General features: G+C 36.1%; 1 protein-coding gene across 4 annotated transcripts in view; it reads right to left on the bottom strand.

Moving 5' to 3' along the window:
- Positions 1–4,938: 4,938 nt before the first annotated feature.
- HIKESHI (heat shock protein nuclear import factor hikeshi) overlaps positions 4,939–26,282 on the bottom strand; it is a 49,765-nt gene continuing 28,421 nt past the window's right edge. For all 4 annotated transcript variants that reach the window (XM_037523104.1, XM_054699585.1, XM_054699584.1 and 1 more), the window contains exons 3-5: positions 15,173–15,324; positions 5,933–6,051; positions 4,939–5,018 (exon numbers count right to left, since the gene is read on the bottom strand). In XM_037523104.1, coding sequence (XP_037379001.1) covers positions 4,964–5,018; positions 5,933–6,051; positions 15,173–15,324 — 326 coding nt within the window. In that variant the 3' untranslated portion in view covers positions 4,939–4,963. The remainder of the gene's footprint in view (positions 5,019–5,932; positions 6,052–15,172; positions 15,325–26,282) is intronic.

Raw genomic sequence — 26,282 nt, 5'->3', positions numbered from 1 at the left:
ACTGGATCAAGAAGATGTGGTACATATACACCATGGAATATTACTCAGCATTCAAAAAAGATAAACACATGCAATTTGCAGCAACATGGATGGAGCTGGAAGGGATCATGCTCAGCAAAATAAGCCAGAAAGAAAAAGAAAAATACCAGATGGTCTCACTCATAGCAGGAATCTAGAAAACTTAAATAAGGGACCAGGAAAATGAATAACTATAAGAAAGTGAAAATCAAAATCAACAAAAAACTATGAACCAGAGACACTCTATGGGAGGTGGGGGGTGGGGAGGGGAGGGATTGGGGTCAAAATAAGGGGGTTGCAATTGTATGGGAAATATAAAAATAAAATTTATTTTAAAAAAAAAAGAATTTCCATAGAAAAATAACATGGTAAACACTGGATCAAATAAAATAAGTTACTTGACCAAAAAAAAAAAAGGGGGGGGGTTGCAATTTGTATGGGGAATATAAAAATAAAATTAAAAAAAAAAAAAACAGGGAAGGGTAGAGCACAAAGGCCTATGGTGACGGTTAATGGGTGATAAAGTGTGGTAGGCTTATGGGGACTACACCTGAAGGAATTAATCAAATCTATATAAAAATAAACAATGAAGTAAGAAAATGTTAAAAGTTTAATGAAACAACAAAAAATAAAACAGAAAAAATTGGGCAAATGACCTTAATAGACACTTTCTAAGGAAGACAATCCAATGTCTTACAGACATAAAAAAACTGTTCAACATCACTAATTATAATGGAAATGCACATCAAAACCACACTGAGATACCGCCTCACGCCCACATGAAAATGGCCCATATAAAAAAGTATAGTATCAACAAATGATGAGGTTGCAGTGAAGGAGAAATTCTCATCCACTATTGGTAAAAATGTAAATTGTTGTAGACCCTGTGGAAAAAAGCATGGAAATTTAAAAAAAAAAAAAAAGTAAACTCCATATGACCCAGCAAACCTCTGCTAAGTATTTATCCAAATATGAGGACTCTAATACTAAATTTATCTATACCTATGTACACAGCAGCCTGTGCAGAACTGCAAAGTCATGGAACAAACCAAGTGCCCTTCAACAGACAAGCAGATAAAAAAATTATGGAGTATATACTCAATGGAGTACTACATAGCTCTGAAAAAAGATGAGTGTCATTTGGAACAAAATGGATGGACCTTGAAGTGATTAAGTGAAATAAGACTGAAAGGCAGATACTGGATGGTGTCACTCATCCAAGGAATATAAATAACAACAACAACAACAAAAAAAACCACACACTACAGGCAAAGTATAGTAAGAGTAAATATGTATTCAGTGGTAGAATATAATGGTTACTAGACAGAACAACAGGGAGGGATTAGGGTATGAGGGAAGGAAGCAGAGGGTATGGACACAGGTGATTTGGTGGAGGGTAAGTAGAACATGTGCACATATGGAAAAGCAAAATGCATAACCCCAAAATTAAAAAAAAGTTCATCATACCCAGATCAATTTATAGATTCAATGTAATCCCTATCAAAATTCCAGTGAAGTTCTTCAAAGAAACAGGACAGAATTTATATGGAATTTATATGGAAGCTGAACAGCCACAGTGATTTTGAGAGTAAAGAAGAATGGAGGTACCACAGGCTATATTACAAGGCCATAGAAATCAAAACAATACGGTACTGGAATACAGACACACAGGCCAACAAAATATCTGTGGAGAGTTAACCTACGGCAAAGGAGCCAAGAATATGCAATGGAGAAAGAAAAGTCTCTTCAACAAATGGTGTTGGGAAAACTGGTCAGCAATATGCAGGGAAATGAAACTAGACCACTCTAATACACAAAAATTAAGTCCAAATGGATTAAAGCTTTGGATGTAAGACCAGAATCCATAAAATACATAGAAAAAAACATAAGCAACACACTCCAGGGCATTGGCTTCAATTATTTCTTTGAAAACAAATTCTAATGGCAAGGAAAATAAAAACAAAAACAAAAATGTGGAACTACATTAAACTAAAAAATATCTGCACAGCAAATAAACTATCAGTTAAAAATAAAACAAACAGGGACTTCCTGGTGGCATGGGGTTAAAATATGAGCCTATCAAGCTATTGCCAACCACTGTGGCATGAGTTTGATCCCCAGCCAGGGAGCTGACCCACATGGTGCAGCAGACCTCTCCTGTCTCGCCCGCTGCTCCCCTCAGCAATGTGTTTCAGTAGATCTTCCTGTTCTGTTCCCCACACTATCTCTGGTGAATCCTCTCACTCCCCACACCTCTGGCCAACACACCCCCCAGTCTTGTGTGTATAAATAAATACATTTAAAAAAAAAAAAACCTACAGAATGGGAGAAAATACTTGCACATCGTACATCCCATAAAGAGCTAATATCCAAGATCTACTGAAACTCATACAACTAAATAACGAAGTTAAGAAAAGAATTAGGCAAAAGAACTAAGTACAAATGGCCTAAAAGCATACAAAGACATACAAATGGCCTAAAAGCACATGAAAAAATGCCCAACATCATTTGTTATGAGGGAAATGCAAATCAAAACCACTAAGATACCACCTCACTTCCTTGAGAATGGCCCATATCAAAAAACAAAACAAAACAAAACAAAACCAGAAACAACAAATATTACTGATCAGGTATAGAAGATGGAATCCTATACACTGTTGGTGGGAGTGTAGACTGGCCCAGCCCCTACAGAAAATAGCATGGAGGTTATTTTAAAAATAGATCTACCATATGCCCAGGAATTCCACTCAGGTATCTACCCAAAGAATATAAAATCACTGATTCAAAGGGATATGTGCACTCCTATATTCATTGCAGCACTTTTTACAATAGCTAAATTAAGCAAACAACCTAAATGACAGAGCAGTGGATTAAGAAGCTGCGTTATATATACACAATGGAGTAGTACCCAGTTATAAAAAAAGATAAACTCTTGTCATTTGTGACAACATAGATGAACTGAAAGGGATAATGCTACATGAAGTGAGTCAGAAGAAAAAAGATAAACATCATATTTCACTCATATGTGGAATACAGAGAAAGAAAAACAAAAGAATGGATAAAACTAAACCAAAACAAACCCTAGAAATATGGCTGCAGAATTAAGGGTGCTAAAAGGGGAGAGGATTATTGTGGGAACAAGGGAGGCCCAATGGTCTAGAGTAGTCTAGAGTAAAGGACTATGGGTGATTTATGGTTGGAGTGTTGTGTTAACATTCATGTATAGTGTTGCAAACCAATGTTAGCTCAATAAAGAAAAATTAGAAGAAAAACGAATTAATTCCCTCCCCAAGACTGTCACGGACAATATCAGGGTCTTTTACTTCCTCTTGTCAAGCCAAAGCGCGGTCTGTATTTAGCTAATGCTTCTTCTTGTACCTCTATAAAGATCATGGGACAGACAGAACAGTCTCTTAGTTAAAAGCAGAGGTTATTTCACTCTTCTCTAGAATAGACCCAACTGGATTTCTTTTGCTGCTTGGTTTTGATAAATTAGGTTCTTCTTTATATTCTAGTATAATAATAACCATTTTGCTTATTCTGACTATAGTTATCTTATTACAGTTAGTCGATGTTTTCTGTCTAGAATCTTAAATGCTGTTGTGACTCTCAAGTCACAGAATTCAACAATAATCAATTACTAATGGTTGAAGACCTGAGGCTTTTGACTACCACTGAATAATTGGTGCATATATTTTTCCAAAAATAAAATAAAAAATGATTTAGTATGATACATACAAAAAAAACTTGATACACAAAAAGCCATTAAGTAACAATACAAACCTAGATTGATCACTCCACAAAATAAGCATCCTAACGTTCAATTTAAATTGAAGTACAGAAGAAGAGAAATGAGAATTAAAAGGGAAACCACAATTTGCAGAAGTATACAATTTGCAAAAGTCATAAGCCTACAAAACTTTTACAATGCAAGAAATTACATTATGTTCAAACTTTTAACACCAGTACAACCTGATCTGTTTCAAGATAAGACCACAAACTGAATCAACAATAATTCTGATCTGTTCATGTGCTCTAAAAACACTGACTGGTGCAGCAACAATCTAGTTTCCAAATTTCATCAATTCCTGGATGGATCATCAAGGTGATCAAAAACTCGATACTCCTATATGTACCCTTCATTTGAAGATACCCCCTGGTTACTCTGGTGTACATACTCCCTTGATGCAGCAAACTAACAATCCTAGTTTTGATTAGAGGTGAGGTCCTGATGGTTTTGGTTGATGAGTGTCACCAGCAAAATTATATCAAAGGGTTCCCTTTGAGTAAGACATGGCTTTATCTTCATACACAAAGGAAATGAATCCTATATTCTATACACTAATGCCTAGCAGTCCTACCAGTATTATATAAAACCTCACCAGTGTTAATCATGGCAATTTTATTAAACAAAATTAAATGCATGTATTTGCAGATATAAAAACTGACAGGCAAACTGTGTTTATTGAAAAAATTTGTAATCTTAAGAAACACTAACTGAAAATAGTTTTATCCATACATAAAAATGCTATTTGGTATATTTTTCAAAAAGTACCCCCAATTTTGACATGCTTGATTGTAAGTTACCTACTCTAGTAAACCACTGTAAAAGTAAATCAAAGATTATAAATGCGATGGCACTTGGCATACTATTACTGTGAAAATGCACTATAATGCGCTATTTTAAGTAAAAAGTGAATCTTATCAAAACAAAATATTATGCTTCTGTATAATACCTTATGCTTAAGGGACAAAAAGTCACTCACTAATAAGGAACATGTTTTCATTATTCAATATTTTTAATATTTCATAAGAATTTTAATTTTTAAACTTAGGCTTAAACTTAAGCTTCATGATCCATTTTACTTCATACTTTTTTACATGGAGTCATTTATCTTCAAAACATGACAAATTTCAGAATCCATTAAAAATTATTTTATTCAAATTATGTTTTCCAAAAGAGAGGGTTCTGTGCTAGTCGCCTTTGAAAGTTTTCATACCTACAAAAGAAAAAACATTTGAGAAAATTAAAATAGCACCTTTCATAAAATGCCAAATGACTTATCAAAAACCAAGCAACTTTACATATCACATACAAAAAGATATGATAAAAATTTCCCAAAAAACTAAGAAGTTAATCTGGGAATTTATTCTTATTTTAAAAAAAAAAGCAAAAAAAAAAAAAAAAAGGGATTTAAGTATGACTGGCTCGCATTAAAGAGCACAAATCATAATAAATTTATCATTTATCTTCTGGAAATCTGAGAGCTAAAAGAAACCCAGGAAAAAAATCAAATCTAACTCCTCTTTCTTTATTTCACATGACACAGTGCAGTGTAACAAAGTACAAATCTAAAACATTACATCCCTGCTGCACCACGCTGCCAGTGCTCAACAAGCTCCATGTATATCCTATGACAGACATTAAAAGCCAGAAACAGAAACATGAGGATGTTGGGGAAACAGATTTACTAATAATCATGTGCAATGTAAAATACCCGATGCCTTCCTTACACATGTTAAATTTAGATCAAGACTTTCCAAACTTACAAAAAAAAAAAACTTTGATTGCTATTTCAAAACCTATAAAGTACTTAAACTCAAATATATAAAAAATTAATAGTACTTAATTACAGTCTCCCTAAAATACAGGTAAATTTATTTTCCTTTCTTTATAAATTTAAAATAGCTGCCATGCAACAGAATATTTAGGGTTAAGAACTATTCCTGGTCTGAACTCTTATCTTCAGTACATACTTTTTAATGGAATGCAAATATTAATGTATGCTGATGTCAGCAATAAAAGAATATGCTTAAATGTCAAAAAAATACATATTCACAGGTAATATATATATAAAAATACATATATGGTTGCTAAGAATTATTAATATTACAGATACAAAATGTTCCATACCATTTCAGAACCACATTTGCCGGAATGAACATTTCAGATGGACTTGGTGTCATCTGAGCCTGAGAAACAGCAAATGATGAAGCGAAATTGTAGAAGTTGTCCAGCATCTTTTGTGTGAACTGAAAAGTCAATAATGAATAATTAATGGATTAAACTAAATACTCCATTTAGGCTTTAACTTTTTTTTTAAGATTTATTTATATAAGAACTGGGGTACAGGTCAGAGGCACAGGAGGGCAAGAGGCTTCACCAGAGACAGAGCAGGGAGCAGAACAGGCAGAATGACCGAAACACACTGCTGAGGGGACCAGCGGACGAGACAGGAGAGGTCTGCTGCGCCATGTGGGTTGCTCTGAGGCCGGCAGGGATCAAACCAGCACTGCAGAAGCTGTGGACAGCCTCACAGAGCTGCGCTCAACCCCCTGGACCACTGGGGAGGCCCTAGGCCTTAACATTTTTAATTTTAATTTAAAATGTTCCTGTATGGGAAAAAGACAACACTTGCAAGCTGACCACAGATTAGAAGCAAACAGCAATAAGGGGAGGGAGAGGGGTGAAAAGAGGGGACTAAGGTGATGATGCACAGGTGCTATGATGGTGGGAGAACTATAGGGGAAAAAAAAACCTATGGGGACTACACCTGAGGGGAGAATAATGATGTAAGAAAATAAATAAAAAAAGTTCCTGCATTAACTTGGCTTTGAGGACTGTGAATTCTAAGACAGTCTAATGATGAAAGTTAAAGGAAATCATAAAATGACATTATGGCGCAAACTTACAATAATCTTCATTTAATATTTTATATCTCAAAGAATTTCTATGACTATTAAATATTTTAAGACCCTATCATTTGTCTTTGGAGAAAAAAGAAAAATATTTCCCTTCAAAGTAACAGCTCCTTAACTCTATCTCTGAATCACTATTCCATCCTCAAAAAACCTATTTTCTCATTTAAAATAGTAATCATTTCTAAGAAGTCTTTTGCCATCAATTATAAAGATAAAAGTAGCATTATTTCATTTTCTCTATTTCCTGGCCTGTTTCTTCTCATTGAGCCTTAAATGAAGAAATCTAATAAAACTTTCCAAGCTTCGTTGGTGGAAGCTAGATGTAAACTGATTCATATTTCCTGAGACTTAAATGGGTTTGAGCACTAAACTCAAAAGTAAATGAAGTACTAAAGATAATACTGCCTTCAATTCACTCTAATATTCCCAACATCACTTTCTCAGAAATATAAAACTACCCTTGAAGAAGCTTGCTGTGTCTTTTCTACACAAAAAGAAACATTAAGGGTTTTATTTTTGTTAAATAATATCATGGAAATTTAATCCAAGAGAATCACCATCAAGGTACTTGAGCTAATATCAAATTCAGTAAAATCACTAACTAAATAACCAAGCGCTGGGTTACGAAGCTGCCCGCAGCCTCTGCAGCGCCGGTTCGATCCCCGGCTGCTCCCCGGTCACCAGAGGAGGGGTCCCGCATGGCGCACAGACCTCTCCTGCCGCCCGCTGCTCCCCTCAGCAGTGTACTTCGGTCCTTCTGCCTGCTCTGCTCCCCGCTCTGGCTCTGGTGAATTCTCTCACCCTCCCGCGCTTCTGACTGTACCCAGTGCGCTTCTGACTGTACCCAGTGCATGTATAAACAAACAAACAAACAAATAAATAAATAAATAAAACATGCCTCTATTAAAAAAAAAAAAAACACATGGAGACCAATGAAAACGAAGACACCACCTTTCAGAACCTCTGGGACACAGTAAAAGCAGTGCTGAGAGGGAAGCATATAGCTAGCACTATAGACTTCTCTCAAGAAACAAGAAAGAGCTCAAAGAAAAAAATAATAGCTCTTACATCAAAGTACTAGGAAAAAATTAAAAAGCCAAAAGTCAATATAAGAAAGGAAATATTAAAAAAATAGAATAAAATAAATGAAATTGAAACCAAAAAGTTCAATGGCTCGATGAAACCCAAAACTGATTTTTGTTTTTTTTAAAAAGTCAACAATGTAGTTAAACATTTAGGTAGACTGACTAAGGGAAAATGGAGAAAATTCTAATAAAGAAAATAATAAACCAAAGAGCAAACATTACAGCAGACATTTCAGAAATACAGAGATCTTAAGCAAATACTATGAACATCGACATGCCAGCAATTCATCAGTTTGATGAAACTCAAACTCCTCCAAAAAAATGAAAAAGAGAGAATGCTTCCAAACACATTCTATAAGGTCAACATCACTGATACTGAAACACTACAAAGATAACACACAAAAAAAATTACAAGCCAATAACCCTCATGAAGATAAATGCAAAAAATTCTCAATAAATTCTTAGCAAACCAAATTCAGCAAAATGTCAAAGATGTCACAGATCGTGACTGTGTGGAATTTATTACAGGGACACAGGACAGGTCTATCATCTTAAATCAATCAATGTAATTCACCACATCAACAAAAGGAAACATATGATAATATCAACAGAGGCTAAGAAATCATTGATAAGATTCATCACCCACTTATGATAAAAACCCTCAATAAACTAGGGATGGATATAACATACCTCAACATACTAAAGGCCATTTATGACAAATCCACAAACAACATCACACTCAATCATGAAAGACTAAATCTTTTCCTCTAAGATCTGGTACAAGACAAGAATGTCTATTTTCACCACTACTATTCAACATAGTATTGAAAGTCCTACCTAGAGCAATCAAGCAAGAAAAAGATATAAAACGAATCCAAAACAGAAAAGAAAATTATCATTGTTTTCAGATGACATGATAATACACACAGGAAAACCTAAGCTAGAAGAGAAAGAAACCAAGAAAACAATCCCATTCACATTATGAAAAAATTCAATATCTAAGAGTACACTAAACAAAGAAGGTAAAGGACCTATACAATGAAAACTGTAAGACATTACTAAAAGGGCCCACTGATTTGGAGAAAATTTTTGCACACAATACTAATGATAAGGGACTGATCACAATGATCTACAAAGAACTAACAAAACTCAACAAAAATAAAATAAACTATGCAGTCAAAAAATGGGCGAAAGGACACTTCTCCAAAGAGGAAATGCAAATGGCCAACAGGCATATGAAAAAATGTTCGACATCACTTGTAATCAGGGAAATGCAAATCAAAACTACCATGAGATACCATCTTACACCAGTGAGAATGGCACATATTAAAAAAACTAGCAACAACAAATGTTGGCGAGGGTGTGGAGAAAAAGGAACTCTTCTGCACCGTTGGTAGGAGTGCAAACTGGTCCAAACACTATGGAGAGCTGTGTGGAGATTTCTGGACCTACTAAACATGGAGCTTCCATATGATCCAGCAATTCCACTCCTAGGTATTTACCCAAAGGACACAGAAACATCAATTCCAAAGAACACCTGCACCCCTATGTTTATAGCAGCACTATTTACAATAACTAAGCTTTGGAAATAGCCCAAATGCCCAAAAATAGATGACTGGATCAAGAAGATGTGGTACATATATACCATGGAATATTACTCAGCATTCAAAAAAGATAAACACATGCAATTTGCAGCAACATGGATGGAGCTGGAAGGGATCATGCTCAGCGAAATAAGCCAGAAAGAAAAAGAAAAATACCGGATGGTCTCACTCATAGCAGGAATCTAGAGAACTTAAATAAGGGACCAGGAAAATGAATAACTATAAGAAAGTGAAAATCAAAATCAACAAAAAACTATGAACCAGAGACAGTTTTTGGGGGGTGGGGGGCGGGAGGGGAGGGACTGGGGTCAGAATGGGGGTTGCAAATGTATGGGGAATATAAAAATAAAATTTATTATTTAAAAAAAATTATAAAAAATTTAACTTTCTATTTTAAGATTAAAAAAATAAAATACTAGGAATATAAAAATGGAAGACAATTTCAGATATGTAGTCTATGTGTTAAAAGGAATAAAATTGCTTTATTCATCAAAATGAGCAATGTAAAAAAAAAAAAAGGAAGGTCAACAGGCAACAATAGACCAGAGACATTCTGCAGGGGAAGAGGAGGGAGAAGAATCAGGACAGGGTAGAAAGAGCACAAGGGTCTATGGTGATGGTGCATGGATGAACTGATGGTGGGCATTTCATGGGAAATCATACATTGTACAAAAATGCAGGATGATGTTTATATATATATATATATATATATATATATGTATATATATAAAGACAATACTAAAGAAAATAGAATACAGAAAGAAATGGAAAGATAAGTTATCTGCTCATGAATTAGAAGAATAAACATTGTTAAAATGCCATCTTACCCCAAGCAACAAAGATTGAATACAATCTCTATCAAGGTTCAATAGCATTCTTCAAAGAAATGAAACAAACTTTACTGAAATTCATATGAAACCACAGATTACAATAACAAGTCAAAATAATTCTGAGAAAAAGTGGTGACATACTCCCCACTTCATACCATACTACAAAGCTATAGTAAGCAAAACTGGAGAAAAAACAGACACACAGACCAGTGGAAAGAATTGAGAGGCCAAAAATAAAATTGCACATCTATGGCGAGTTAATCCCTGACTAAAGAGCTAAAAGTATACACTGGAGCAAGGAGAGTCATTTCTCTTTGTGTATGGTTGGGAAAACTGGACAGACGTATGCAAAAAATGAAACTAGGTCACCAGCTCACACAGTTTTATTACATAAAAACTAACTCAATATGGATTAAAGACATGGATAGAAAACCCAAAGTCATTAAATACACTGAAGAAAACATAGGCAAAATACTCCAAGAGACTGGTTTCAGTGATGTGTTTGGGGATTTATCTCCAACAGCATGATAAACAAAAGTATATATAGGTAAATGTGACTACACCAAATTAAAATTATTCTGCATTGTAAAAGGAATATTAAAACAAAAGGTCACCCAATTCAATGGAAGAAATATTTGCACAGCATATATCTGACAAAGATCTACAAAGAATACTTACCACTCAACAAAAAGTAAAGAACCTATCTTTTGCAGGTTGAGGAATATCCACACAGCTCTCCATAGTGGTTGGACCAGTTTACACTCCCACCAACAGTGCAGGAGAGTTCCTTTCTCTCCACATCCTCGCCAACATTTGCTGTAGCTAGTTTTTTTTTAATATGTGCCATTCTCACTGGTGTAAGATGGTATCTCATGGTAGTTTTGATTTGCATTTCCCTGATTACAAGTGATATCGAACATTTTTTCATATGCCTGTTGGCCATTTGCATTTCCTCTCTGGAGAAGTGACTTTTTAGCTCTTCTGCCCATTTTTTGACTGGATTATTTACTTTGTTTTTGTTGAGTCTCTTCTGCTCTTTGTAGATTTTTGTGATCAGTCCTTTATAATTAGTGTTCTGTGCAAAAATTTTCTCCCAGTCAGTGGGGTGTCTGTTTTGGTTACTCTCTCTTTTGCTGTACAGAAGCTCTTTAATTCGCTAAAGATGGAGCTTCCATATGATCCAGCAATTCCATTCCTAGGTATTTACTCAAAGGATACAGAATCATTAATTCAAAAGGGCACTTGCACCCCTGTTTATTGCAGCACTATTTGCAATAGCTAAGCTATAGAAGCAACCCAAATGCCCAAACACTGATGACTGGATCAAGAAGATGTGGTACATAGACACAATGGGATATTACTCAGCAATCAAAAAAAGATAAACTCATGCAATTTGCAGCAACATGGATGGCGCTGGAAGGGATCATGCTCAGCGAAATAAGCCAGAAAAAAAGAGAAAAATACCAGACGGTCTCACTCATACTAGGAATTTAGAAAACCTATATAAGGGACCAGGGAAAAAAGCCAATTATAATAAAGAAAAAATTGGGCCTCCCGGGTGGCGCAGCGGTTGAGCGCTGGGTTGCGAAGCTGCCCGCAGCCTCTGCAGCATGGGTTCAATCCGGGATGGACAGCGAGAATCCCACATGGAGTGCAGACCTCTCCTGCCGCGCCCACTGCTCCCCTCAGCAGTGTATTTCGTTGGTCTGTCTGTTCCCCGCTCTGGCTCTGGTGAATTCTCTCACCCTCCTGCGCTTCTGACTGTACCCAGTGCTTGTATAAAATAAATAAGTAAATCTTTAAAAAAAAAAAAAGATCAAAACCAATAAATGCTGGTGCAGTTTTGGAGAAAAAAGAACCCTTTTATTTGTTGGTGGAAATGCAGACTGGTCTAGCTCCTATGGAAAACAGTATGAAGATTTCTCAAAATAGTAAAAACATCTATTATATGGATCCAGCAATTCCATTTTTAGGTTTTGGAAAGAATATGTGCACTTCAATGATCACTGCAGCAGTATTTACAATAACCATGTTATGGAAACAACCTAACTGCCTATGGACAGAGGAGTGGATCAGAAAAAATGGTATATATAGAATGGAATACTACTGAGTTATAAGAAAAAAAAAAAGACTTATCTTTTGTGACAATATGGATGGAACTAGAGGGGCTAAAGCTAAGCGAAGTAAGTAATGGTTTCAATTACAGGTGGAATATAGAAAAACAAAATAAAGATAAAACCAAGGCAGTAACAAGCCCTAGAAAACCGACTGTGAAATCCTGGTTACAAGTGTTAGAAGACTGTGGATGCTTTGGTGGTGGGTGTGGTGTGAGGACATGCATCTGAGGATGTGTGATCCCACGTCCCTGAATCACATATAATATTATATAACAATGTTACTTCAAAAAAAAAAAAAACCACTATGGCCTCCCTGGTGATGCAGGGTTTGTTGAAGTTTCAGTACTATCAAGCTATCAAGCTATCATCAGTCACTGTGACATGAGTTCAATTCCCAGCCAGGGAGCTAACGCACATGGAACAGCAGACCTCTCCTTTCTCCCCGCTGCTCCCCTCAGCAGTGTATTTCAGTCAATTCGCCTGTTCTGTTCCCCTCTCTGTCTCTGGTGAATCCTTTCACCCTCCCGCACATCCCGTTCTTGCATGCATAAATAAATAAATCTTTTTTTTTTTTAAACAAAAACAAAAACGAGAAAAAAAAATTCTTCCTCCCAGAGCAGCTTCAAGCAACCAAACCAAGAGTAATTTGTCAAGTGTCATCTATATATACTGCTTCAGGTTTCTCCTCTAATTCACTCAAACTCACTTCAAACTCCCTTTCCACCTCTCTGAACTTATCAGCCTGTAATGATTTCTATCTTGCAGAATTAAATGGTTAATTCTTAACTCTAATCTCACTAGAAACATTAGCAATATGGTATTACTGATTACGTCTTCCTTCTTAAAAAGCAGTCTTTGCTCTCTTTCCCAAACACCTCTTTTGGGGTCTTTTCTAGCACTTCTTTTCTTTTATATTTCTTCATCTCTATACTTTCTCAAGTTAGAAAGGGTCCCAACCTCAGTCATTGGCCAACTTTTCTATTTACGGTTACTTCTCTGGTGATCACAACCCTCCTATAACTTTAACTACCATCTCTACATTGATGGCTCCCAATTGTTTATCTCTAACCATACCTTTCTCTTAAAACTTAAATTTGTCATCTTTGCTCATATATCTAGGAAGCATCACAAACATAGCACAACAAAAATAAAACCTCTCATTCCACTCCCAATATATACCTATTCTTTTCACAATATTCTTGTGTTCCAGTTCTTCAAGCCAACATTTTTGGAGCCACCAGTGATGTCTCTCTGTCTCGCACTTCACATGTGATCCATGCCACACAACTCTACTAAGTCTATCTTCAAGTTATCTCCATAAATCAACTAGTTTTCATCACCTCCACTTCTGCCTCTTCACACCATCTAGATTTTCATCTCTCATCTAGATTTTCACAAGAGTCTCCTGATTTTTTTCTTTTCCATCTTTGTCCCACTGCAGTTTCTCCCCAAAGATACAAAAGTGACCAATTTAAAATGTTAGACCTTATTTTCTTTTGTTCAAAATACTCTTGTTTTCCCTTTCAAACAGAATATAAGCCAAAATTCTCATGAAAGTAAATGCATTCCTTGAATCCCAAGAATCTTTATGTCTGCTTTACCTCTAGGTCAAATCCCTGCACATTAACCTGAGGAGAGAGAGCAATCTGCCAGTCAGGTTAAGGATAGGTAAATGCAGACTGACAGCAGGAACTGCCAATTGCATTAGAGAAAGCAATTCATAAATCACAATGATGGAAACTAAAGAATTTAGTAAGAACAAAACCAAATTAAGCAATTATCCTCAGCCTTCTTCCCCAAAGACCCTTTCCTGGCCACCACTGCTTGTTCACTTTTTAAACATGTATTGGAAGATTGTAACTGTAGCTTTCTCCTAACTGCCCTTTGTCACTGGAGGAATTTCCCTTCTAGGCCTAGTTTGCTCAAAGTTTTGTTTTGCCTTTGCTTTTATTTTTGAAATCAAATGAATGTTGGGTTGTTGTGAAATGCTAAAAAAAAAAAAAGAAAAAAAAAAGAAAGTAAATGCATTCCCATATGATTTACCCTGCAGATATAATGCCCAATTCGTTTTCTCCCAGCCTTGCTCACTCTACTCAAAGCCCTTCATGTCATTCTTCAAAAATGAAACTTCTAGAGCCTCCCTGGTGGCACAAGAGATTAAGACGCAACCTATGAAGCTATTCGCAGCGTGAGTTCGATCCCTGGCCAGGGAGCTACCCACATGACACAGCAGACTGCTGCTGACTTGCCCGCTGCTCCCCTCAGCAGTGTGCTTCAGTCAATTCGCCTGTTCTGTTCCCTGCTCTGTCTATGGTGAATCCTCTCACCCTCTGCATTTCTGGCCTATGCCCCAGTTCTTGTATGCATAAATAAATCTTTAAAAAAATTAAAAATTTAAAAAATAAAACCTCTACTTCAAGGCCTTTGAAGTAAACAATAGCTCTGCCATGATCATTTTTCCTTTCAGATCTACCAAATAGAAGTTAAAAGTCAAATCTATAGAATTAAGTTACTTTAAGCTCTGTAAGGACAAAGATCTTGTTTATCATGTTCACAACCTGTACCCACAGCCTAGCGAGGAAAAAAGGAAAAGTTAATACTTAAACCCATTTTTTAAAATAACTTTATGCTATTTTATAACTATATAACAGAAGTCTTATCAAAACAATTTCATAAAGATATACCTAGAAAGCAAGCAAACTTAAAATATCCCAGAAGCCAAAAACTTGTAAGTTATCCTTCATTTTTACATGTTTCCTAACACCATTTCAAAATATAGAAAATAATTTTTTATAATGAAATGCACACCGCATTACCTGAGTGAAAGAGTCAACCGAGGATACAGCAGCATTGCCTACAGGAGTCTGCTGAGCCAGGCTGTCCAATAATTCCACTGAAATTCCAATCTGAGCAACAGATGGAGTTCTTACAATATTCATGGCTCCAAAAGGGTGCTGGCTTCCCTCTCCTGAAGGAAATTAACATGAACCACATGTTTAACTTATTTCCATGCAAATTCCTTTAAAAATATATTTAGAAAAATATATGAAGAACTGCTAATCTATATGTACTAAAATAAAAAGTCTGTCTCTATTAAGATAAACATAAAAGAGGCTACTTATTTTTTATTGCAGCAACAAAAAACAAGAAAATTAAAATGTTCCACACAAGAAAAATAGCTGCTACTTTCCTAACACTTATTAAAATTACTGTAGTTAGAAATAGAAATTAACAGAATGAGAAAAATTAATGAATGAACATTAACTGGATAAAACATTCTGAATTCTAACTCTAAGAGGATATTTTTTAAAGGTTTTAGAACTTCTTTTGACATTTTCTGATAATTCCACTAAAGAAAGACCTTTACATTGCCATGAGTAGCAATAAATGATACAGCATATTTTACTAAAGGTCATGGACTACCCCACTCAACACTTGATCTGTTACCAAATAGGCAATATGCAACTTACTTATGAAAAATATTTAGTGACTTTTGCCCTTTATATCATTGAGCATCCATAGGAGCCGCTAAGTGTCAGCTAACTTATCCTTGGGAAATGTAAGCCAAAAGTATAAATCCATGAAACACTTTTTTATCAAAAAGTTACTTTGATAAAGAGGGAAAAAATCATACACTGAAAAGAATTTTATGTGACCTGAGGTATTTATATGACTATAAAATTTGTAGTCCAATGCTAAAAAACATATCCTGGACAACACATATTTCTAGTAATCAGAACATTCACTGTGACTATCAAAACTCTTAAATTTTTAAGTATATGCACAAAAGTGTATAAATGTATTCTTCATTAAAATACACACTCATTAAACATGACTAGATTAAGACTCTCAGTATTTTTTAATCATAGGTTTTAATTTCCACATATTTGTGAATTTTTCATATTTAACAAGTTATTTCTATCAATGTGGTCAGAGAGCATACTTTGTATGACTTCAGTCTTTCACAATATACTGAGACTTGTTTTGAGGCCTAATATATGGAATATCCAAGAAAATGTGACATGTGCACTAGAATGAGTATTCTGTTCTTGGTGGTGGGCAGAATGATATATTTATGTCTGTTAGGTGCAACTGGGTTTAGTGTTGAAGTATTAAAATTTATGGATTATCTGTCCATGTGTTTTATCCACTATTAAAAGGAGAGTATTGACATTCCCAGCAATTATTGCTGAATTGTCTATTACTCCCTTCAATTCTGTCCATTTTTTGCTTCCTGCATCTGCAGCTTTTTTTAAGTACATATAAATTTATAGCTATTTCTAACTCAAATCATTATATAAAGCCCTTCTTTATCTCTTGTAACAATTTCATATAGCATGATTTTAGTATAGGCATTCCAGCTCTTTTTGCTGTTTACATATATCTTTTCTCATCCTTTGCTTTAACCAATTTGTATATTTGAATCAACAGCTGAATCATTTGTTTTTTCAATACATGTATACGGTTTTAATGCCCTTATTTCTTTTGATATATATTTTCTTAGTGATTGCACTTGGTATTACAATTTCTTGAAACAACCTAGTTTATTTTCATTACTGTACAAAAATTTTGTTCCTCTTTAGTATCTCTCCCTTGTTGTTAATGTCACACTTACAGTTTTGTTTTATGCAATTGTCTTTTACATTGGATGGGGGGAAAGGAGTGACGAAGTGTATATTAGCACTTCTGTAGAGACTTCCACACAATATGGTAGTATAGGGAGATTCTAATAAACTTCTCCCCTAAATAAAACCCTAGATAGGCCTCCCCTGGTGGCGCAGGTGGTTGAGCTCAGTGCTGTTAAGCTGTCCACAGCCTCTGCAGCGCTGGTTCGATCCTGGCCAGCCGGCGAGGGTCCCACATGACGCACCAGACCTCTCCTATCTCGCCCGCTGCTCCCCTTAACAGTGTATTTCAGTCAGTCTGCCTGTTCTGTTCCTCGCTGTCTCTGGTGAATTCCCTCACCCTCCCATGAATCTGGCCTGTACCCCGGTTCTTGTATAAATAAATATCTTTAAAAAGTGAAGTAAAATAAAATAAAATAAAACCTTTGATAAACTCAATTATGATCTCAGGAAATTTTCCCAGGTCATCACTGTCAACAGATATCTTTCAGATTGGCACTTGCTATTGGGACAATGCAGAGAGAAAGCAAGAGAGTTGAAGACAGGTTGCAGGACTTATCAGTCAGCTGAAAAAACTGGAACCAAGCATAGATTGTTTCATGTGTGGGGATTTTGTATAGAAAGGAAGGACTACAGACCTACTAGCACATGGGTGCCGAGACTGCTGGTTCAGTTGTGGAGGATCTGGCTGCTGGCAGCATCAGCAATGGCGCACCCTTTGACAGAAAGTAGAGAGAGAGAAAGACCTATTGTGCAGTGTACCTCATACCACTCTGCTATGTGGCAGAGTAGCAAAGAAGCAGGCCCTGAAATTTAGGCTCTGTGAAGCAGTGAACAGTTTGCTTTGAGACCAAGAGAATAAGAGGTAGTATAAATCCTTCTGCCAGAAATAATCCACCCTTTCTCCTCGCCAAAACTGAGTCTTTACCTCCCCCAATCACTAGCTGACATGTGAAACAAAAAAGACAAACAGAGGCCTCCCTGGTGGCGCAAGGATTGAGACACTACCTATGAAGCAAGCAGCAGCCAATGCAGCACGAGTTCGATTCCCGGCCAGCCAGGGAGCTACCCACATGGCACAGCAGACCTCTCCTGACTCGCCCACTGCTCCCCTCAGCAGTGTACTTCAGTCAATCTGCCTGTTCTGTTGCCCACTCTGTCTCTGGTGAATCCTCTCACCCCCCGCCCCCACACCTCTGGTCTGTACCCCAACTCTTGAATGCATAAATAAATAAATCTTTAAAAAAAGGATAAGCAAATTAAAGTCACAGTACCCCAGCTAGTAAAAGTAAATAAGGCCAAGCACATGCCTAGGAGTATCTGAATAGCTGAAAGAGAAGAAAAGAAATGAATAGACCTTTATAAAAGACACAGAATTGGCAGACCTAACAAAGATTGTAGAATAACATTTTGTATTTAAAAAACTCAACAGTGTTCTAGCAGTTCAATCAAATACGCACAGGTACAAACTCAGGAAAGTGATCCTGGAGCAAAATGAGTTCTTCCTGGGACTCCCTGGTGGCACAGGTTAAAGACACAGCACTATCAAGCTAGCACCAGCCAATGAATGCAGCATGAGTTCGATCCCCGGCCTGTCTCGCCTGCTGCTCCCCTCAGCAGTGTATTTCAGTAGATCTGACTGTTCTACTCCCCACTCTGTGGTGAATCCTCTCACCCCCCACAATTCTAGCCTACACCCCAGTTCTTGTATGCATAAATAATCTTTGAAACAAATTTTTAAAAAGGGAAGTACAAAGCAATACAGCCCTACATCAATAAGCAAGAAAACTCTAAAATAATGTAATATCACATCTTAAGGAACTAGAAAATAAACAAAACCAAAAATCTCCAGAAGGATATAATAAAAAGATTACAGCAGATATAGATGACACAGAAACCGGAAGGATGATACAAAAGTTCAATGAAACCAACAGATGGTTCTTTGAAAGGATAAAGAAAACTGATAAAACCCTTAGCTAGGCTCACTAAGTAGAGAGCAGAGAGAAAAAAAAAAAGCAAAAATCACAAAAGGAACCACATAAAAACAAAGGATCATAAGCTACAACTCTGAACATCTATATGCAAACAAACAGGACATCCTAAAAGGAATGGACAATTTTTTAGAATCACACAACTTTCCAAAAGAGAACCAGCATGAATCACACAGCTAGGGTAGGCCAATCACCACCACAAAAATTGAAAGAGTAATCAAGTCTCTACAAGAACAAAAGCCTAGGGCCTCCCCTGGTGGCGCAGCGGTTGAGCACTGGGCTGCGGGGTTGCCCGCAGCCTCTGCAGTGCCGGTTCGATCCCCGGCCACCGGCAAGGGTCCCACATGGCATGCAGACCTCTCCTGCTGCGCCCGTTGCTCCCCTCAGCAGTGTACTTCGTCAGTCTGCCCGTTCTGTTCCCCACTCTGGCTCTGGTGAATTCACTCACCCTCTCGTGCTTCTGACTGTACTCAGTGCTTGTGTAAATAAATAAATAAATCTTTAAAAAAAAAAAAAAAAAAAAAGAGCCTAAGACCTAAGACCACCCAATTTCATTTTTTTTAAAAGATATATTTATTTATGCGTACAAGAGCTGGGGTACAGGCCAGAGGTGTGGGGCATGAGATGATTCACCAAAGACAGAGTGGGGAACAGAACAGGCAGACTGACTGAAATACTCTGCTATGGGGAGCAGTGGGCGAGACAGGAGAGGTCTGCCACACCATGTGGGTATCCCCCTGGCCAGGGATCAAATTCATGCTGCAGTGGCCGCGGATAGCTTCATAGTTTGCGTCTTAACCCCTTGCACCACCAGGGAGGCCCTAATCACACGATTTCATTACTGAATTCTACCAAACTTTCAAAGAATATCTAATATTAATCCTTCTCAAATTCTTCAAAGAAAATTAAGGAGAGTGGGAATCTCCTCAACACATTTCATGAGACCAGCATTATCTTGATTCCAAAACCAAACAAGGTCAAAAAATATAACTATAGACTGATACCTCTGATGAAAACCCTCAATAAAATCTCAGTAAATCAACTCCAGCAATACAAGTCATTCATTGTGACCAAGGGAATTCACTTCAGGGATGCAAGGTTAGTTTAACATACACAAATCAATCAGCGACATTTATGACTTCAATAAAGAGAAAGATAAATAAACATCATATGATCATTTCAATAGATGCTAAAAAAACTCTTGATAAGATTCCACAACTATTTAGAATTTTAAATTTTTCAATCAAAGGGGAATAAAAGAAACATATAAACATAATAAGGTCCATATATGACAAACTTATCACTAACATACTCAAATGGTGAAAGCATTTTGCCCAATATCAGGAACACGACAAGGATGTCTACTTTCACCATGACTGTTAAAGATAGCATTGAAACTCCTAACCAGAGCAATCAGGCATGACAGAAAAGGAATCCAAATTGGAAAAGAAGTAAAACTATCATTATTCACAGATGATAAAATATACACAGAAAATCCAAAGCAATTTATGAATAATTTGCTAGAAATAATAAATGAATACAGCAAAGTGCAGGATTCAGAATCAATGCACAAAAGTCTGTTCCATTTTCTTTTTCAGACAAGGAGTTAGAAATTAAAAAAAAAAAAATCCCTTTAGAGTAGCACCAACAATAATGAAATACCTGAGAGTAAACTTAACAAAGATGACCTATACACTGAAAACTATAAGACACTGTCAAAGGAAACAGAAGAAAATACAAAGAAATGGAAAGATACTTTACTTTATGCCATGAATTGGAAAAATACGCATTGTTAAAATGACCATGTAACCCAAATTAATGTACATATTCAATTCAATCCCTACCATATTTCCAGTGTTTTTCAAGGGAACAGAGAAAACAATTATAAAATGTGTATGGGGACCACAAAAGGCCCCAAGGGCCAAAGCAAATTTGAGAGAAAAGAAAAAAAATCAGTCCCTCACTTCAAACTATCCCACAGAGGAATAATAATCAAAACAGTATGGTTTAGAAAACAGAAACACAGACCAATGAACTAGACAGATGTTCCCAGAAACACAGCCAAACAAATGCGACATGTAACCCCTGACAAAAGAGCCATGACCATAAAATGGAGATAGCAGAACCTCGTCAACAAATGGCACTGGGAGCCATGGACAGCTGCACACAAACAGAGAGGAGAAAGAGAAACTAGATTAATAGTTAACTCCACACACCACAAATTAATTCAAAATGCACTGAAGACTTAGATAAGAACAGAAGTCATAAGATACATAAAAGAAAATATATGTGATACATATTTAAGGACACAAATCCAAACACAAGGAAAACAAATGCAACTACATCAAATGAAAACTCTTTTTTTTTAAAAAGGTCATGTTAATATTTATTTTTTTAATTTTATTTTTATATTCCCCATACAATTACAACCCCCTTATTTTGACCCCAAGCCCTTCTTTCCCCGTAGAGTGTCTCTGGTTCATAGTTGTTTGTTGATTTTGATATTTTCAAATGAAATTTTTTTTTTGCAAGAATAAACCATAAAACAAAAGGAAACACATGGAGTGAGAAAAGATAACTGCACAATGCAAGTCCAACAAGGGATTAACTTTCCAGATATATAAAGAATTTATACAGCTTAGTAACAAAACAGCAAGCAATCCGATCAAAAAAATGGGCAAAAGACCTAAAAAGGATGGTGGTGCAAGGAGTTAAGCATCGGCACTGTGAAGCTATCCACAGCCACTGCAGCGCGAGTTCAATCCCCATCCAGGACGGTGACCCACATGGCGCAGTAGACCTCTCCTGGCTCGCCCGCTGCTCCCCTCAGCAGTGTTATTTCGTCAGTCTGCCTGTTCTGTTCCCCACTCTGTCTCTGGTGAAGACTCTCACCCCCCCTGCACCTCTGCCTTGCACCCCAGCTCTTGAACACATAAACAAATAACTCTTTAAAAAAAGAAAGACCTAAATAGCGCTTCTCCAAAGATAGCCTGAAGGTTCATGAAAATAAATGTTCAACATCAATCACATGAGAAAAGCAAATCAAAACCACAATGAGATAGCACCTCACCCTTTGAAAATGTTGTATATCAAAAACAATGGATAAAACAAATGTTGGCAAGGATGAGGACAAAAAGAAACATTCACCCAGTTAGTGGGAAAGCAATTTGGGGCAGCCTCTGTGAGAAATGATATGGAGATTCCATATACACCCAAAAGGAAATATTGTATGATCCAGCAATACCACAGGTATTTACCCAAGGAATATGAGACTACTAATAGATTTATGCACTCCTATGTTTATAATACCATTAAACACAATAGCCATGTTGTGGAAACAATTAAATATCCATTGACAACTGAATGTAAGTTATTATGATATTCAGTGGAATACTACTCCACCATTAAAAGATGAATTAGTGCATTTAGGGAAAAAAATGGATGGATCTTGAAATTATGCTAAGTGAAAGTGAAGGACAGTTAAGGATACGGTTTCGCTTCTTTTTGGAATATAAATAACCAAGAAAACAAACTGGCTGAACAAGAATAAGTCTCAGAATCTGTGAAAAAATATACTAGTTACCAGGAGGAATAGGGATTATGGAAGTAGGGAAAGGAAAGTGAAGGTGATACGGATGTGGCAATGGAGATTTGGTAGGTGAGACATGTATACATACAGAGATGTGAAGTTGGACTCCCAACATATATAGCTATTTAAACAAATGGCAAATAGAGAGGAAAAAATAATTTAATCACTTATTAGTTACCTTTACTTGTATCCTTTTTTTCTTCATTTGAATTCTAATTACTATCTCATGACCTCTCATTTCAGCCAGATTCCCTGTAATACTTGTGGTAAGATAGTTTTCTAACAACTCTCTCCATTTTTGTTAATTTGGGACTGTCCTTCATTTCTAAGGAACAGTTTTGATAGAAAATTCTTGATTGCAAGGTTTTTACCCCAATACTTTATTCACTGCCTTCTGGACTTCATGGTTCCTGATGAGAAATCAGCTACTAATCTTACTAAGGATCTTTGCATGTGTTGAGTTGCTCCTTTTGCTATTTTCAAGATTTTGGGTGTTTTGTATTGGTTTTGTTTTGCCTTCTTTAGAAAAATGTCTATTCATATCCTCCATCTATTTTTTTAAAAAATGGACTGTTTTCCTGCTATTGAGTTTAGTAAGCTATTTATATATTTTGGGTATTAATCAGTTATCAGAGCTATGATTTGCAAATATTTTCTCCCATTCAGTAGGTTGCCCTTTTTTTGTTTCCTTTGCTGTGCAGCTTCTTGATGAGCCAGCCTCGTGTATTTTTACTCATGTTGCTTCTACTTTTGGTATCAGATTCAAAAATTTAAGACCAATGTCAAGTAGCTGACTGCCTTTGTCTTCTTTGATGAGTTTTATGACTTCAGTGCTTAAGTTCTAGTGTTTCATCCACTCAGTTAACGTTTGTGTATGGTGTAAGAGAGTGGTCCCGTTTCATTCTTTCATTCACAGGAGAGCATGTGGTTATTCCATTTTTCCATCTTTTAAGAAATGGTTCTTTACCATTGTAGACTTCCCTCTACTGTCATAAATTGACCATTAATTTGTGGACTTATTTCTGGGCTCTCCATTCTGATCCACTGCCATTATCTCTTCAAATATTCTTTCAACCTCATTTTTCTTTTATCCTTCTGGAATTATTCATATGCTGATATGCTGATATGCGTTATGGTGTCTCACAGCTAAAGCTCTGTTCATGTTTATAATTTTTTTTTCTTTCTACTCTTCACATTAAATTTAACTGGCCTATCTCTTCAAGTTTGCTCCCTTGCTTCTGCCTAATCAATTTTGCTACTGAAACTCTCCAGTAAATTTTCCATTTCAATTATTGTACTTTTTAGTCCCAAAATGAGTTTAATTCCTTTTTTAATTTCTGATATTCTCTATTTGATGGTATATCATTGTCCTGGCTCCCTATTAACTGTCTGAGCATATCTGAGATTGCTTACTGATAGCCTTTGGCTGCTAAGTGCAAAGTCTATGCTTTCCAGGGATCATTTCTATAGAAAAAGCATCATAACTTTCTTTTGAAACTTAAACATTATTATAATCTGGCAACTCTAGCAATCATAGTACCCTACCTGAGTCTGCTGTTACTATTTATCACAGTTGTTTCCTTGCTCAATGACTTTTCTGAGCCAATAATATCGTCTGCTTTTGTCACATGTGACCACAGACATTTCTATTCTACTAGCTTAGTGACTAGTGACTAGAAACAAAAATTTTCCATTTTCCCAAATGGATTCTGTTAGGATGTGCAAATGGGTTCTGTCTGCTTAGATGTATAAAACTCTTGTTTTAGTCTTTACTTCCTGCTTATGTAGAGCCTCAAGATCAGCAGAAGTGAGAGCTTGGACCTTCAAAGATCTAACATGGAACAGTCCTGGACATGTGTGGGATCCTTTAGAGTCCCAAGAATTTGACCAAGGAGTTTCAAAATCCTTATTCTCCAAAGTGTCTTATTCCCAGGTTTTCATGTCAAGCTTTTTGGTAAACCTATTTGTTTGCTAAAACTGTTGCCACTGGCAACAGTAGTGACCAATACATTTGCCTGTAAATTTTGGTTTTTTTGGCCCATAAATGTTTCTGACAAATACTTTCAGGGTAGCAATGAAGCGTTCCAAATTAGGTGAGATAAAGGCAAGTCTCTTGAAGTATTTTTCCAGAGAGCCACCAGGTATAAAAACAACTATAATTCATTGTGAATGAGATCTACTTAGTTCTCTGTGATACCAATACAGAGTTACAAGAACATGAGCTGGTATTTTCAGGGTTACCATCAAATCGAGCAGAGATTGGGAACAGGGTAAACTGAACTCATGGTTCTTATCAAGATACAGTGTTTTTTCCTAGATTAAATATTCCCCTGGTTGCTAGAAGCTTTTGGTTAGTTTCCCAAAATCCTGAAAAAGTTAGCTGACAGCTTCTGCCAATTTTGTTGTTGCTGCTGTTGTGGATGAATGGACTTGTGGCATGCCTTAATTACCATTTTGCTTTAAAACTATAATTAAGCTAAGTCCAGAAAATGTACTGCTATTTGCATGCATAATAAGCTCCAACAATTGATAAAGAGATTCCATACAACCTTTATATTGCCTTAGCAATAACTACCTAGAAGTGATCTGACAGGCATAAAGAAAACCTTCACTTTAAAATGCCATCACTTATCACACATTAGTTCTTAGCAAATGAATAAATTCCCTACTTGAAGCTAGCTACAACTCATTTTAGGAAATGGAACTAAGGAAATATTCTATTTCTTCATTTTAAAGTTCTCTGATCAAGGCAACTTAAAAGATTCAAAAGTGTCTGATGATCTTAATCTAGATCTTCAAAGAGATTCACTATGCAAATTTACTTATTCCTTTAGTCATTCTTATTTTCAAAATGGGTTTCACACAATAGTTGACACCCTTCAAATACAAAAGTCCTTGTTTACAAGCCATAAAAACAAAACAATGGAAGAAACACTGGAAAACAATACTCAATTACTGTTTAATTTTGGATCTAAATTCATAACAAAGTAAAAGAAAAACAGCATCAGTTACAATGCCTTTTTATCAAAAAGTAAAATAGCAAAGAAAGCAAAATATCTAACATAGTCTTAAAAAAAATTACATAAAATTTTCAACATCATTTCAATAGTAAATGCAGCAGCCAACTTTTTAATGCCATTTCTGCAAGTTTCCCTTTGCAAGAACCTAACATAATGCACAATTAAAGGACTATCCTCTAGGAAAATAGTACTTTATTCTAGGTATAAGAAGCAAGAAGAGTCATCATCTTTTATTATCTGGCCCTAATGGACTGTACTTAATGTATTTTTAAGTCATTTTACCAAAAACAATGTACAGAAGAAAAAATAGACATTGAAAAACAACTTTATTAGAAGTTTAATAAGCAGTGAAGCACAGCAAACCCAAATACTCATTCCACATTTCCCTGGTTTTTAAGTTACAAATTACCAAAATGGGCTACACTCTGAATACAACTGTTAACCAGCTGTCACTGATGAATGTGGAACATATCCATCTTTTAAATCTGAGTCTCTAATAGTTCCTAGTTTATCATTATTTCTGATTCTTTTTCTCGCAATTTCATTGTCAAAAACCAGACTCAAAACCTTGAAATTTTTGAACTTTTAATGGCTCATAATTTGTTGGAGAAACAAACTATTTGTTTGCAAGAACAATTTCAGTTTTAGACTTAAACACTTTATTTAAAATGGTCAGTCCAATTCACTTATTTCTATGCCTA

This window comes from Talpa occidentalis, unplaced genomic scaffold (assembly GCF_014898055.3).
Source record: "Talpa occidentalis isolate TD23 unplaced genomic scaffold, MPIMG_talOcc4v2.1 talOcc4.3, whole genome shotgun sequence".
Classification (NCBI taxonomy): Eukaryota; Metazoa; Chordata; class Mammalia; order Eulipotyphla; family Talpidae; genus Talpa; species Talpa occidentalis.
Note: the sequence above shows the minus strand (reverse complement) of the source record. Positions and strands in the feature narration are given on the sequence as shown.